Source organism: Leopardus geoffroyi, chromosome D3, assembly GCF_018350155.1.
Source record: "Leopardus geoffroyi isolate Oge1 chromosome D3, O.geoffroyi_Oge1_pat1.0, whole genome shotgun sequence".
NCBI lineage: Eukaryota > Metazoa > Chordata > Mammalia > Carnivora > Felidae > Leopardus > Leopardus geoffroyi.
This window is the reverse complement of record NC_059339.1, coordinates 35,366,181-35,380,863: the sequence shown is the minus strand read 5'-3', so window position 1 is coordinate 35,380,863 and position 14,683 is coordinate 35,366,181. Positions and strand designations below refer to the sequence as shown.

The following is a 14,683-nucleotide window of genomic DNA, read 5'->3' as shown; positions in this document are numbered from 1 at the left end:
GAGCGATTGGCTTGTTCGCTAATTCAGCTGTGACCCGGCCTCAGACTCTTGACATTTAAGCTCTGGCTACTTTCATCTCCATCTTTCTCAGAAACTGAACATAATCCACCGCCTCAGAAATTACTAAAAATGAGGAAGAGTCCCCTTGTCCCCATTCTCGCACGTGACTTTGTTCCTGACGATGCAGAAGCCACACATAGCTCCTGCTCATGGATGAAGGCTTCAGTGAGGACCCAGAGGTGTAGCTGGTGAAATGGGCTGTTAAAAAAAAAAAAAATTAATGCTTCCAAGGGAGTTTTGGAACTTCCTGGCACCCTACTTGAGGACTGGAAATCTTTCTTCTTTGGAAAATCCAAATGTCACTTTCACCCTTCAGATAGTTTTCTTGTTCAGAACAGCAGCCAACGTGTGAGCAGGCCACCCAGCAAAGACCCCGGTGGAGACACGTGGGTGGAAATATCCTCAGGCCTCAGTTATGCTTTCTGCGCCTGTTTTGGAAGGAAGGCGGTGAGGAAAGCTCCAGAGAGTCCAGGGGGGAGCCGTCCGTTAGGGCTTCTCCAGGGAGTGAGCCTCTGCCCTGCACACCATTTCTCTGCCTGTCGCTGTGAATTCACATTGACACCCTTCCTAAATGGCTCCCGGTTGTTCGTTCTAATGCCGTAAACAGGCAAGACGTGTATCAGTGCGCCCAGGCCCGAGCGAGGTCAGTGGTGGTCATCTTGCTGACAAGCATTGAGCTGTCCAATGGGCCTGGCCCCTGGTGGGCTCGCCTTTCTTGTGGCCCCTCCACAGCAGGAAGCCGTGCTGTCCCCATTTCACAGATGACGACACTGAGCTGAGGAAACCAGCAAGGCACAGGACAATGGCTCCAACTCAGACCTCCCTAACTCCAGGGGTTCCCGAGTTTCTCAAGTCAGGCAAAAAAAAAAAAAAGTATGGCTCTAAAGTATGTGACATATTTTTCTTGTTTTCAGTCAGATCCGATCTTTAATCGACTTTATAGCTAAGCTTTAACCCTCTCAAGCAAAGTGGAAGTTGCTTTTGACACCCAGTGGTTACAACCCAGTTCAATCACTTAGGTGACATAGGGGACCCATCCTAAATGACAGTATTATAATTAGGAAACCTGCTGGTTAGGAAAATCAAATTCACCCTCAGAAATTTGCTGCCACTGATGGTTTTCCATTGAGTGTGCCTTAAGTTCTGAAGGTATAAAGGGAGTTCTAAATATGTCACTTAACAATGTTCAATTTTTTAAATAAATGTATAATTTCCTGTGAGCAGTTCGCCAAGTTATATCCAGTACTCCAAGTTACACATAGGAATATATATATTCTCGTCAGAAGGAGTTGGCTTGTGTGTATAGTTAATGCAGATTTTCCAGTCCGGATAAAATTGTGATTTTTGTTTTAAATAAAAGCATCTGTAATGTCGTGTTACTTTTGGAATTAAGGTCAGACCTTTAAGAACATATACTTCTCATAGTCTTTCTAGAGGCCCCAAATGTAATTCCAAACTGGGGAGAAGCAGTGGTCTTAGGGAGAGTAACAGAGGGAAAGGTGAGGCTAACTGCTTTCATTTTTAAAACGCTCAAGTTGCAGAAAGAAAACAGCCCCCGGAGAAGTGGCAGCTTCCTCTGTGATCCAAAAGAAGGCAACATCCGCCCCTTTGCCCACCCGGGAAGCCCCCGTATGCCCCGCCCCTTGGGGATGTGGCCCTGCGCAGACACAGACTCTACCCCATTTGAAGACCGGCCGCTGTCCAAGCTGAAGGAATCGGACAGGTGTTCAGCACGGGAAAATCTCTACTTGGACGCCTTGTCCCTGGATGACGAGCCAGAGGAGCCTCCGGCCCGCGGGCCCCAGCGGGAGTTCAGGAACTGCCTCCCCCAGGTCGGCTTGGGATTTGGGGTCCGGTTAACTGCTGCAGGACCCCGGGGTTGTCAGGAAACCTGGCCGTGGGGTCTGCAGGCTCCAGGGCTTTGCACATCACAGCCTCTGGGTTGAGTACACAGGAAACGTTCACAATACCGAGAGCTTGGCTTGGTGATCCTGACCCCAGGCTCCTAGCATGTGCTGTGGTCACGTGCACTCTGCCACCGCGTCTCGGGTTTGAATGTGCAGGACTGTGTCCTCTGTGAATGAAAGGTGTCCCACGTGAGCAGGTCCAGTGAAACACAGGAGGAGACAGTTCAATCTGGGAACTAAGGTCTTCAGCCTCTCTTTAAATCATAGCAGCCTTCTGATTCTAAACTTGCTGGTAACAGTAAAATCTGTTCTAAAGAAAGCACTCACATTGGGAACTAGTGAGTATCACTAAACAATGACATACTATAAATTCTTGCTCTGTGCAAAGGGGAAGAAAAATCCAACACTTAGAAGCCATGCGTCAATTAGATCAGCAAATCTATGAGGTAAGCACTGGGCTGAAATTTCCCTGGTGCAGCATCAGGTTTTTCTGGTTACCCCTTTTCAAAACCTAGGTTTTAAAACCGGGTTTCATTTTAGGAATTAGTACGCGTGGGTCAGTTTAAGAGTTGCTGTACCTGTCATTGAACCTGTCCCAAACACTTAACAGACTTCAAAGAGTTCTCGTCAAGTAGTGTTGAAATGTGGGTCAGTTACACTTGAGTCAGGTGTCTGTGAGGTCAAGTACCTTCTCAGCGGTATGTAGCCAGGTGGCATGACATCACCAATATGCCACCCTGTTTGATCTATCAGCAACCCCCACAGTGCAGCCACACAGCAGAGAGAAAGCAGACCAGGGTCGGGAGTCTGCCCTGTCCCAGCTCCAGAGTGACCGCGGCCCCACATTGATGGGTACAAAGTGGGAGTTGTTGTAAGTTCACCTCTCATTCCGAATGGCCACGCTCACAATCAAGAAAGTGCTCACGCCTAAGGAGGTTGCATCAACTTCTACAGTGAGGCTTAGCCCAAGGGACATCAGTCTCCTAACTTCCTCTCTTGGGGCCCGATCTTCCCTTCGCCCACCTCCTCCTCTCTCTCTCTCTCTCTCTCTCTCTCTCTCTCTCTCTCTCACACACACACACACACCACACATTCAGATGTATTCAGGTCATTACAAAAGCCAGCTTTGAAATTTACGTAGTTAGAAGTCCTTTGAGGAAGCGCGGAAGAGCCACTTCCTTCACGGTGAAGTTTAAAGCCAGTTTTTCTCACACACACGGGCTCCTCCCTGAACTGCAGGAGCTCCAATCCCTCATCACCCTGTGGGTTCTGGTTTTATTGTCGTACCTCGAAGGGCTAGGGGGCAGTAGCTCTCCTGACCGAAATTTAGCACATCGAAGGTGCCTAGGCAGCCAGTATTAACTGATTCAGACGACCTTATTTCTTCTTTATAGGAAGAAGAAAATCACAAGGGAAATCTTCAAAGGTAAGTAAGCTTGATGAAAACAGTAGTTGGGCTACTGGAATGAAAACCTCTTGGTCTTAAAACTCTCTCTTGTCACTGCAGTCGTGATAACACGGTCTTCAAAATGACTTAAAGTAAGACTTCCGAACAAGTAGTGGCTTTATTATTATTGATTTCATCAATATGGTTCTTTTCTATCATTCACCACGGAAAAGCCAGAGACATGCTGTACTTGTGTGGGCGTTAGTGTCATGGTGAGAACGGTTACAGGTGTGCGTTGTGTATGGAAAGGAATGTTCAGTGGGTTCGGAAAAGTCCACAGAAACCCCTCTCTTCTCATTTAGTCTGTAAAGACTCCCTCTTGATGTGCTGTGAGATATTTTATATACCGTGCATTTAAAGCTCTCCCAGGAGGATTTATTAAGATACTTCCTGGCCGTTGGGGCGCCTGGGTGGCTCAGTTGGTTAAGTGTCCGACACTTGATCTCAGCTCAGGTCTTGATCTCAGGGTCATGAGTTCAAGCCCCTCATTATTGGGCTCTTTGCTGGGGGTGGAGCCTACTTAAAAAAAGAAAAAAGAGATTTCCCAACAGTGAACTTTGAAGTAAATACAAAGTAAGTGATGTTGGTGACGTTAGTTATGATATATTTTAGGTCATACAGGTGATAGGATGTATCTGAAACAACACATCCAAGCAAAATTTGTTTATTTTTAAACATTTAAAATACACAACTGTGCGGAAAGTACAAAGATTTCCCGTACACAGCCCCCGCCCCCAGCCCCACACACACGCTTTTTCTTTATAGATGAATACATGCTATTTCCACCACAGGAAACTTCTCCCCAGGGCAGTTCGCAGTTTCCAGATATCCTCATCCCTGATTTTCCTGTAAACTTCGAGTCCATGAATTACTGCCTCCTTCGCATTTTGCCCTGTATCAGTTTATCCCAAACCATCCAAAACCGCGGAGGTGCCTTTCTGTCCTTCAGGCTCTGTCTCATCCGGCCATTCTCGGACAGTCCAGGGCCACATTTGAGAGTGAGAGCCTGGTTTCACATGCACTCCTGCCTCTCACTGGCTCTGTGCCCTGGGGTGCGTTAGGTAACTGCCTTGTGCCTCAGTTTCCTCATCTGTAAACAGGAGGTGTTTCAATTTCTTTACAGCTTAAATGTGTTACTACACGGAAAGCAATGCCTGGCACAGACTTAAGAGTCAACAGAGTTCAGCTACCTTCACAGAGCTCCTCCCTGCCCAGGAGCTCTTAGATTTTATCTTATTTTTTAAGTGTTTTTTTAAAAAAATTTTTAAGGTTTATTCATTTTTCAGAGAGGGAGAGAGCATGTGGGGGGGGGTAGGGACGGGGCGCAGAGAGAGAAGGAGACACGGAATCCCAAGCAGGCTCCAGGCTCCGAGCTGTCAGCACAGAGCCCGACACAGGGCTTGAACTCACAGACCGTGAGATCGTGACCCGAGCTGAAGTCAGATGCTTAACCGACTGAGCCACATAGGTGTCCCTAAAACTTTATTTTTTTTTTAGTCATCTCTACACCCAGCAGGGGGCTTGAACTCGTGACCCCGAGATCAAGAGTCGCATGCTCTTCCTACTGAGCCAGCCAGGCTCCCCTCTTATTTTTTTAGCTTAATTGCTGTTGTTAATTTCTTTTTTTTTTTTTTCAACGTTTATTTTTATTTTTGGGACAGAGAGAGACAGAGCATGAACGGGGGAGGGGCAGAGAGAGAGGGAGACACAGAATCGGAAACAGGCTCCAGGCTCCGAGCCATCAGCCCAGAGCCCGACGCGGGGCTCGAACTCACGGACCGCGAGATCGTGACCTGGCTGAAGTCGGACGCTTAACCGACTGCGCCACCCAGGCGCCCCGCTGTTGTTAATTTCAAAAGTCATGCATACTTGAAAAAGTTAACCTTAAATTAAAACTTAAATAGCACAACACCAGAGATATTATTAAAACTTACACATCAAAATGTCCGAGGTAAGAAAGCCCATGTGTCCTCCCCATCCTCCCCTTTTCCCTCTTGCTTCTAGCGGTTTCGTGTCTTCCCTCCATACTTTGTTCTGTGTGCCTTCACACACTGGCGTGTATTCCAGATGTGTTCTCGTTTTATATCTGTTTCACCTTGCCCCCTGCTGAGGCTGGTGCGGCCCCTTTCTCCAGCCACATCACCTCTGTTCCACGATATCCATCCAAACCCTTGAGGCAAAAAGTCCCCACACAGATGCCACTGACTTAACTCTGAGAGTAGTTCCTTTATGGGCAGAAATTGGGGGCTAGACAAGCCGTGTCCGAGAAACGCAGAAAGGATTGGGGTCTCAGTGCCTATAGAGTACTTCCGGCCGGCAGTGAGAAGCGTTCTAAAGCTCATTATTAATTCAGCAGCTCCTTGACTTGACCGGAGGCAAGAAGAGGGAAGTCACACTTACCGGAAAGCTTAATACCCCTAGTGATAAATCAACCCATCCCCTCTTGTTTCTTTTTAGTTTCAATGCTAGTTATAGCCAGCTTTCTGTTATTCACAGGGCCATGGGAGAGTTTATAGATTATTTCTCACACACACAAAAAATACCACCCACTTTTGTGGCTAGTGAGAAATAACAAGGTAGAAGACCTACTGCTATCATTTGTAGCCTGCTCTTTTACCCCAGGGTGGCGACCCCAAGAGCGTGTGACCCCAGGGTGAGGGCAAAGCCACCCAGAGCTTTACATGTTCTGTGGGCCAGTCCTTGTGGTACATAGACCCCAACTCTGGCCTCCCCATCATGCATGGATTTTGCAGTGGGGTGGCCCACGTACTCTCCACCTGGGACCCGTTGGGCAGCACTTGTGCTGGTCTAGAACCCCAGGGATTTAAACTTCCGTTCGTGGTGTGCAGATAGGAGTATGTCCCATGAGAAAGTGGTCTAGCTGCAGAGGCAGTGAGTCTGCAGACTTCTTCCCTCCCCTCTACCCCATCAGGAGGGATTTCCGACCAGGGGGTCCAGGCCTGAGCTGGCAGGCACAGCCAGTCCCAAGCCTCCTTCCTGGCCACCACTTCTTTGCCCTGGGGGGTGTTGACAAGCTGCCTGAGCACTCTAGCAACCTCCTGTCTTAGCATTTTGGAATCCCCAGCACCTCATACAGGGCCTGCCCGGGCATACAGGTGGCGGTCGGTAAATTCATACCGAATAGAAATATACAGAATTAAAGCGCTGATATATTGAGGCATCTACATCCAAATCCACATCGATCAGGCCGCACTTATCCCAAACTGGCTGTTCCTTTAACTCACCTGTCTTTACCCTCCTGGCGTGTGTCTGTGTGTCTGAGGGAGTCTTCCTCTTGTCCAGGAATACAGGAGGGAGCAAGAACAAAAAGTGGACTTGGCCCTAACGGAGGGAGCAGACAGGGAAGGGACAACTGAACCCTGTTGGTGGATTTGGACAGGACCAGATGGGATTTCTGTTTGAAGCGGTATTTGCAAATTATGTGCACATCTATCCCACCTTCCACTTCCCTGCTTCCTTCCACATCTTCCGTTTGGCCTCTGCAGATTACGCTTGGTACAGTTGAGCCTTGAACAACACGGATGGAACTACACGGCTCCATTTAGTTGTGGATTTTTTCCAGTAAAGATAGTATACTACTGTAAATGTATTTTCTCTTCCTCATGGTTTTCTTTTCTTTTTTTTAAGTTTATTTACTTTTGAGAGAAAGAGAAAGAGACAGAGGCGTGAGCGGGGGTGGGGCAGAGAGAGGGAAACACAGAATCTGAAGCTCCAGGCTCCGAGCTGCCAGCACAGAGCCCGATGCGGGCTTGAACTCACAGATGGCGAGATCGTGACCTGAGCTGAAGTCAGACGCTTAACCGACTGAGCCACCCAGGCGCCCCCTCATGGTTTTCTTAATACCATCTTCCCTTCTCTAGTTTCCTTTATTATAAGAATACAGCCTTTAATACATACACAAAATATGTGTTAATCGACTGTTTACCGAGAAGGCTTCCGTTCGACAGTAGGCTATCAGTACTTAGGTTTGGGGAAAGTCCAAAGTTATATGTGGGATGTTGACTGCGTGAGGGCCGGATCCCCTAACCTCCGTGTCGTTGCAGGGTCCCCCGTGCTTCCCGAGAAGCACATCCAGTAGAGGATGAGGCCGGTGGGTGAGCAGGACTTGGGATTATAGCTCTGATGTTGTGGTGTCCACCCCCTGCCCGTATGCCATTAGCTGGTGTGGGATCAGGACGGGGCTGTGTTCCTGTCCTACCACGAGCACCTGCCACAATGCCTAGAATTCTGGAAACTCCTGGTAGGTTAGGAATTGAAGGCACTCATCAGCCAGGTTTCCCTCTTCCTGTGGAGCATCCACAGGCCAAAATGAAACCATTCCAAAGTGGGTTTGGAGCTTAGCTCTGACTTCCCTGGAGCCCAGCCTCCCACTTGTTCCCATAGTATTTGAGGGTCGCCTGTATTAAATTCTGACTAACACAAGGCTTCCGGAACAACTCCAGAGCCACGAAGAGTCCGTTAAACATCCGCAGGGGGCAGCTCAGGAGAGCAGCTAGAAGGTGTCCCAGTCGTTCGGTGCTGGAGACTGACGCACAACAGGCACCTGTCTGGTGGACAGGACGCGCGTGTGGTCGCCTGTCGCGCGGGGCCAGGGGGTGGCGGGTCAGCTGATGCCCTCTTCTCTCCCCCTTTTCCCAGGGCTGTGTCCGTGTCCTCCATGTCCGAATTCCAGCGTCTGATGGACGTCTCTCCCTTCCTGCCGGAGAAGGGCCTGCCGGCTGCTGGCAGCAAGGAGGACGTCACCCCGCCCCTGTCTCCTGACGACCTGAAGTACATCGAGGAGTTCAACAGCAAGAGCTGGGACGAGAGGCCCCCGGAGCCCTGGGCAGACAGGACCGAGGGGGGGCGGGCAGGGGACGAGGCCGGCGCCGAGTCTTTCCCCGACTCCTCCTGGTACCTCACCACAAGCGTCACCATGACCACGGACACCATGACCAGCCCCGAGCACTGCCGGAAGCAGCCTCTGAGGAGCCACGTGTGCACCGAGCAGGCCGGGCTGCGGGTGCTGCATAGCCCACCCGCGGTCCGGAGGATGGACAGCATCGCGGTGGCAGGCGGCGAGGGCAAGGGCCACTCGGAGCCCGAGTGCCCGTTTCCCACAAGCAGAGCCAGGGGGGGCACTGGAGACTCAAAGGGGGGCCCCTCAGAACATGTGCTTAGCAGGTGGCCTTGCGCCCCCTCCAGACACCCCCGAGACTACGTGGAGGGAGGGCTGCGCCCCCTCGAGAGTGCCCTCTGCGCCCCCCTGGGTTTTGCGTCCCCCCTGCACGGCCTACAGATGTCCAAGAACATGAGTGATGACATGAAGGAGGTGGCCTTCTCCGTCAGGAACGCCATATGCTCTGGTCCTCCCAAGCCTCCTCTCAAGGACATGGCCTGCCAGACCAACGGGTCCCGGACGACAGGGACACAGACCGTCCAGACCATCAACATCGGCCTGCAGACCGAAGCCCTGCGTGGCAGCGCCATCACCAGCAGCCCCCACAAGTGTCTCACGCCAAAGGCGGGGGGTGGTGCCACGCCCGCGTCGTCTCCTTCCCGCGCCCTTAGGAGCAGGCAGGTGGCCCCCGCCATCGAGAAGGTGCAGGCCAAGTTCGAACGCACATGCTGTTCCCCCAAGTACGGGTCTCCCAAGCTGCAGAGGAAGCCCCTCCCCAAAGCTGAGCAGCCAAATAGCAGGACCTCCCTGGGGCTGGCCCAGAAAGGGTGCAGCGGGTCAGCCTGGGCCCGCTCCACCACCACAAGGGAGAGCCCCGTGCACACCGCCATCAACGATGGCCTCTCCAGCCTCTTCAACATCATCGACCACAGCCCCGTGGTGCAGGACCCCTTCCAGAAGGGGACGCGGGCCGGCAGTCGGTCTCGCTCAGCAGAACCTCGGCCAGAGCTGGGCCCAGGCCAGGACACCGGCCCCGATTCCCGGGGACGGTCCCCGAGCCCCATCGGGGCTGGCTCAGAGACGTGGAGGGAGGACGGGGGAGAGGGCACGCCCTTGAGGCAGGACTTATCCGCTCCCCCTGGCTACACACTCACCGAGAACGTAGCCCGGATCCTCCACAAGAAGCTGTTGGAGCATGCCTTAAAGGAGGAGAGGAGACAGGCCCCCCACGGGCCCCCAGGTCTTAACAGTGACAGCCACATGGGAGACACGGTCAAAGCTGAACCAGGGTCCATCGAGGTAATGAGGCTGAGTATTCCAACCCTCACCCTAGTAGCTCTTCTGTTTAAATGTCAGGAAAACACATGTAACCCGGGGATTGTGCTAGGTCATCTGACTTCAAGAATCTTTGTCCATAACAGGCTCTTGTGAGCTCGCAAGATGCAGAGTTTATGGGACACTGGAATAGGCAGAAACACAGGCCCTGAGCCCCTTCTAAAGAAAAGTTCGTATTATTGTCCTCAGCGATCTTCTGAGGACAGTAAAATGAACTTCTCTTAAAGACATAGCTCAGGGTTTGATTCAGATTCTCTCGCCTGGTCTAAGTGATGGATGCTCATCTGTCCATCTGGGCTTTTCACAGGGTGGAGCAGGGGGGTTATAATTCTCCCTCTTTCTCTGTGAATTTGTGTCCTAGAAATGTGTGTGTGTAAAGTGTGTGCTCCATCCAGATCTTTAGCCACGGTAACACAAGAGGTGTGCCAGAGAGGGTGTGGTGGCGTGGATGCTAGAACGTCCTTCAGCAGGAACGTATGAGAATGTCTGGGTTCCAGTGCTGGCTTCAGTACAGAATAGCAGTCCTCTGTGCCCCCCCAAATTCCGTACCCTCTGCAACCATGAATCTCCCTAGCAGTAACCAGGTGAGACAGACAGATATGATCAAAATCCTGTCTTCAGACAATGTGATTGTTACTATTCCCCTTTGCCTCACTTATTATCATCATGTTATATATGACCACACATATTGTCAGCTGTTACTATTACGCGATTATTATTACATCTCCCTTAACACTCACCAATCAGTCGACCTTGAATTTTGTTCTTTTTTTTTTTTTTTAATTTTTTTTTTTTCAACGTTTATTTATTTTTGGGACAGAGAGAGACAGAGCATGAACGGGGGAGGGGCAGAGAGAGAGGGAGACACAGAATCGGAAACAGGCTCCAGGCTCTGAGCCATCAGCCCAGAGCCCGACGCGGGGCTCAAACTCACGGACCGCGAGATCGTGACCTGGCTGAAGTCGGACGCTTAACCGACTGCGCCACCCAGGCGCCCCAAATTTTGTTCTTTTTTAAAACATTTTTTTAATGTTTATTTATTTTTGAGAGAGACAGAGACAGAGCACAAGCAGGGGAGGGGCAGAGAGAGGGGGAGACACAGAATCCAAAGTAGGCTCCAGACTCCGCTGTCGGCACAGAGCCCGACGCAGGGCTTGAACCCACAAACCACGAGATCATGACCTGAGCTGAAGCTGAATACTTATCCGACTGAGCCACCCAGATGCCCCTGAGTTTTGTTCTTTTTTACTTACGTTTATTTTATTTATTTTGAGAGACAAAGTGTGTAGGGAGAGACGGCGGGAGAGGGGCGGAGGGAGAGAGAATCCCAAGCAGGCTTCACGCTCAGCGCAGAGCCCGATGTGGGGCTCAAACTCCTGAATTGTGAGATCATGACCTGAGCCAAAATCAAGAGTCAGACACTTACTGAGCCACCCAGGCACCCCTGAATTTGGTTCCGATGCGTGTCCACATATAGTATGTCCATACCAAACCACGTTAAAAAAAAACAATCCTCGTTTCCACTTCAAGAATGAGCAAAACAAAACAAAACCTGACGGTGATGTTGGGACTGGAAGGGTGAGGGTGCCAGCCTCATGCCGTGAGGAAGCACGTGCTCTCCACCCTCAGTGAGACACTGTTCGGCCAGTGAGCCCACGTGTAGACTTGAGGGTGAGGCTCACTCACCACCAGCCCGGATGGACGGACTCCATGGCGTGGAATCCAGATACCCATACCCATTCTCCAAGCAAGGCAGCCCCTGCAGACGGCATGGGTCCGAGGGGAGAGAAATACGCTCCCTGGGCTACCCCACTGCTCTGCTGCCACAGCCCAGGCAGCCCTGGCTTCCCAGGCGAGGAGAAGGGGCAGGTGTATCTCCTGTATCACTTACAGCCCCCCACTTCCCTCTGGGGGAGAAGGATGGTTCCCAGTCTAACCCACCAAGGAGTATTCAACCCAGAACGCAGAGTTTAAATCTGAGGTAGGTCAAACCATGTCAAATTGCCAGCGACCTACAGAAATGGCAATGTCGTTCATTCAACTCAATATTGCTAGCATATCGGCCATGTTTCAAACATAGGAGGCTCTGTGATAGTTGTTGTATTGATAGTTGATAGTATTGACAAGAACAAATACCATGGTTGAGTGTTCTTGGGTGACAAATTGTGTCTGCTTTGGGCTTCTGTTAACCCCCATCCCTCCAGGGCCCTCAGGTAAGTGACTCTGACTCACTACTGCAGAGAGTTTATTTGTGGGAATGTCCTACCTTCTTAGGGCTCTGGAGGAATCAGTTGAAATTAGGCTCTGTCCCAGAGTATTAACTGGATATGTCTGCAGTGCCCAGTAATATTAGTAACTAGAAATTAATTTTTAAGAACCAAAAAGGGCTCTGAGTTGCAGTGAATGCTCCAAGCCGTGTATGATAATAGAAGGACAACTGCTTCATGGGTAAATCACAGTTCTAAGGCATGAAAATGGTTTTATCAGCACAGAGCTATGCCCGCCCCTTGCCCCTCTGGTCGTGTCTAAAGTTCCCATTTAGATTTTCTTCTCCCTGGCTGAACTTGCTGCAAACAGGTGATTGGCCAATTGGTAGGGAGCCCAGCACATTTTCGGGGATTCGGAACCTGTGGGGAACACTCACTGGCAGAGATTAAATGTTTGCAGGCTCTTTTCCCTTTTCGGTTGGAATTTTGCGTGTTCTAGATTCCAGTGGAATTAGTCCTTGTCTGAATTGACTTACTGTATTCGGCCCATTGGAAACCCCTTTATGTAGTAAGTAGTTCCGGGCGTTCATTTCCAAATCACCAGGACTAATGCTGATTGCCAGCCTGCCCTGAGCGCCCCGCTCTGTGGACCCTTCCCTGAATGTTCTCTCAGACGCCTGCACAAGGGACGGGGAGGATGTGGGCATCCCCGGCCGGAGGCATGATGGGAAATCTCCCTGTCTTTTCTTGCTTCCACCCCATGTCTCCGTTTTCCCTCTTTTTTTTTATTGATTTTTTAAACAGTTTTTTTAATGTTGATTTATCTTTTGGGAGAGAAGGAGAGACAGACAGAGCGTGAGCAGGGGAGGGGCAAAGAGAGAGGGAGACGCAGAATCCAAAGCAGGCTCCAGGCTTTAAGCTGTCAGCACAGAGTCTGACGTTAGAGCTGTTAGATCATGACCTGAGCCGAAGTCGGACGCCCAACCGACTGGGCCACCCAGGCACCTCTATTTGTCCTCTCTTTCCCTTGAAGCCATGGCTCCAGTTCTACCTTGCAGAGAAGCATTCTCTGTGAAGGAAAAGAATAATCTGGAAATGCAGTGCTGTTCTTCCCTCCCGTGTCTAGTGGAACATACCAGAGGAAATCTTCAGTGTGAGCAGTGGTCACGTGATCATTGTGACTAAAACAAACAGCCGTTAATGCTCTGTTTCAAATACAGCAGTCGTGTGATTTCTCTCTCTCGGCACACCGACGGGTGTCTGAAGTGCTGAAGGGCAAATCAGGGAAGAGCAGAAAGGAGGGAGAGGTCTGTTGCTGTCCCATGGTGAGGGTCCCTCTGCGCTCTGGACCGACTAGACCCACGCAGAGAGAGACGTGCGTAACCGGGCGTGCACCTGTCCGCTTCCGCAGCCCTCCCGTGTCTCCTCGTAGCCGTCCCTGGAACTGCCACTGGGCTTGTTGACTTGAAACCTTTGCTGTTCTTCTTTTTTTTAAAAATACTTTCCAACCTACTTCCTTTTCTTTTCTTTTCTCTGTCTGTTCCGTCCAGAACCAAACTGTCTTACTAACTGCCCCCTGGGGACTCTAGCCCTGCCTGCCTCACGCCGTAAGTGCTTTCTACCTTCGCTGCACACCGTCTGGAAAGGTCACTTGTGTAACTCGGGGTTGGTATCTGACACTCAGAAGCAAGGCCAGATCACGCCAGGTAGATCTTCCCTGTCCGTAGAGCCCACCGCCTGCGCCAGCCTGGCGCTCATCTTCAGGGACAGACTGGCAGGCGTAGACCTTCCCTTTTGCTCACGGAGTGCCGACTGCTCACTGTGCAGGACGGTTACAGGGGTGCTGCTGAGATTTCCGCTGTCCTGTGCAGTTTGCAGCCAGTATGCTTCCAGGGGTACAGGGATCCTGGCTGGAGAGGGCACTGTCTCCGTCACAGAGGCCTAGCCTGCGGGGGTCTGTGAGCCACGTATTTTCCCACTCGGCCTGCATCTGCTCGCTGGTATTTTGCAGGAACACATATACCACCAGATGCCAAAACGAGGGGTGACCATAACGCGATGAGGCGTTTCCCTGTTTTTCTACAACCACCTCAGAAGGAATAAATCCAAACGTATCTTGTCCTTCCAGGTGGTCACCGTAGGTGACATAGCAAGCGCTCAATTAATATTTGTCGGATGACTCAACAACAAAGCCATCGCTTGCTCCAAAGAACAGTCTCACAGAGTTGCCTTCAGGGCCACTCGAGTGCTCGGACTGCTAAATCCAAAAGTGCAGCTGGCCCCCTCAAAGACTAAAAGCATGCTCCAAAGATAAAAGGTCACATCGCCCGTTGCAGGGGCCTCCCTGAGAAGGACAGGATCGTTTGCTTGCATGTGCTGGCGTGTTACAAAAGACAAAGTTCATTCCCCTGAACTCATGGTCACACGTTTCTTCCTGTAGGGGCTTGCAACCAGATGCTAGTGAAAAAGTCGTGTCACGCCGTCTAATAAAAAGCCCTCCAGGCTGCAGGGGTGTTGGAAGAACCCTATAGCAGCAGCCACACCAGGATTCAACACGTGTAACACACCCAACGCTGCCCCCACGTGTAACACACCCAACACACTCCTACCCATACACGGCACACGACGCTCCTGTATACAAGATGCCACACGACACACATATACACAGCATACGTCCATACACGTACAACACACACACATACACAATGTGCACGCATATACAGCAGTACAACACAACAGGCCTACACAACACGATGCCGCACATACAGCATACATACCCAATACACTTAGACGCTAAACAACACACACAGTGCAAACAGTACGCAAC

The 14,683-nt window shown here is 50.8% G+C and overlaps 1 protein-coding gene across 13 annotated transcripts in view; it reads left to right on the top strand.

Annotated features, from left to right (window-relative positions):
- The window catches only part of MTCL1 (microtubule crosslinking factor 1), a 132,484-nt gene that overhangs the window by 115,078 nt on the left and 2,723 nt on the right, over window positions 1-14,683 (top strand). For 10 of the 13 annotated variants that reach the window (XM_045458779.1, XM_045458780.1, XM_045458772.1 and 7 more), the window contains 3 exons: window positions 1,596-1,892; window positions 3,362-3,393; window positions 8,074-9,613. In XM_045458779.1, the coding sequence (XP_045314735.1) occupies window positions 1,596-1,892; window positions 3,362-3,393; window positions 8,074-9,613 (1,869 nt within the window). Of the gene's footprint in view, window positions 1-1,595; window positions 1,893-3,361; window positions 3,394-8,073; window positions 9,614-13,406; window positions 13,464-14,683 lie in introns of all 13 variants that reach the window. The other 3 variants (XM_045458777.1, XM_045458782.1, XM_045458784.1) reach the window with 1 other exon arrangement.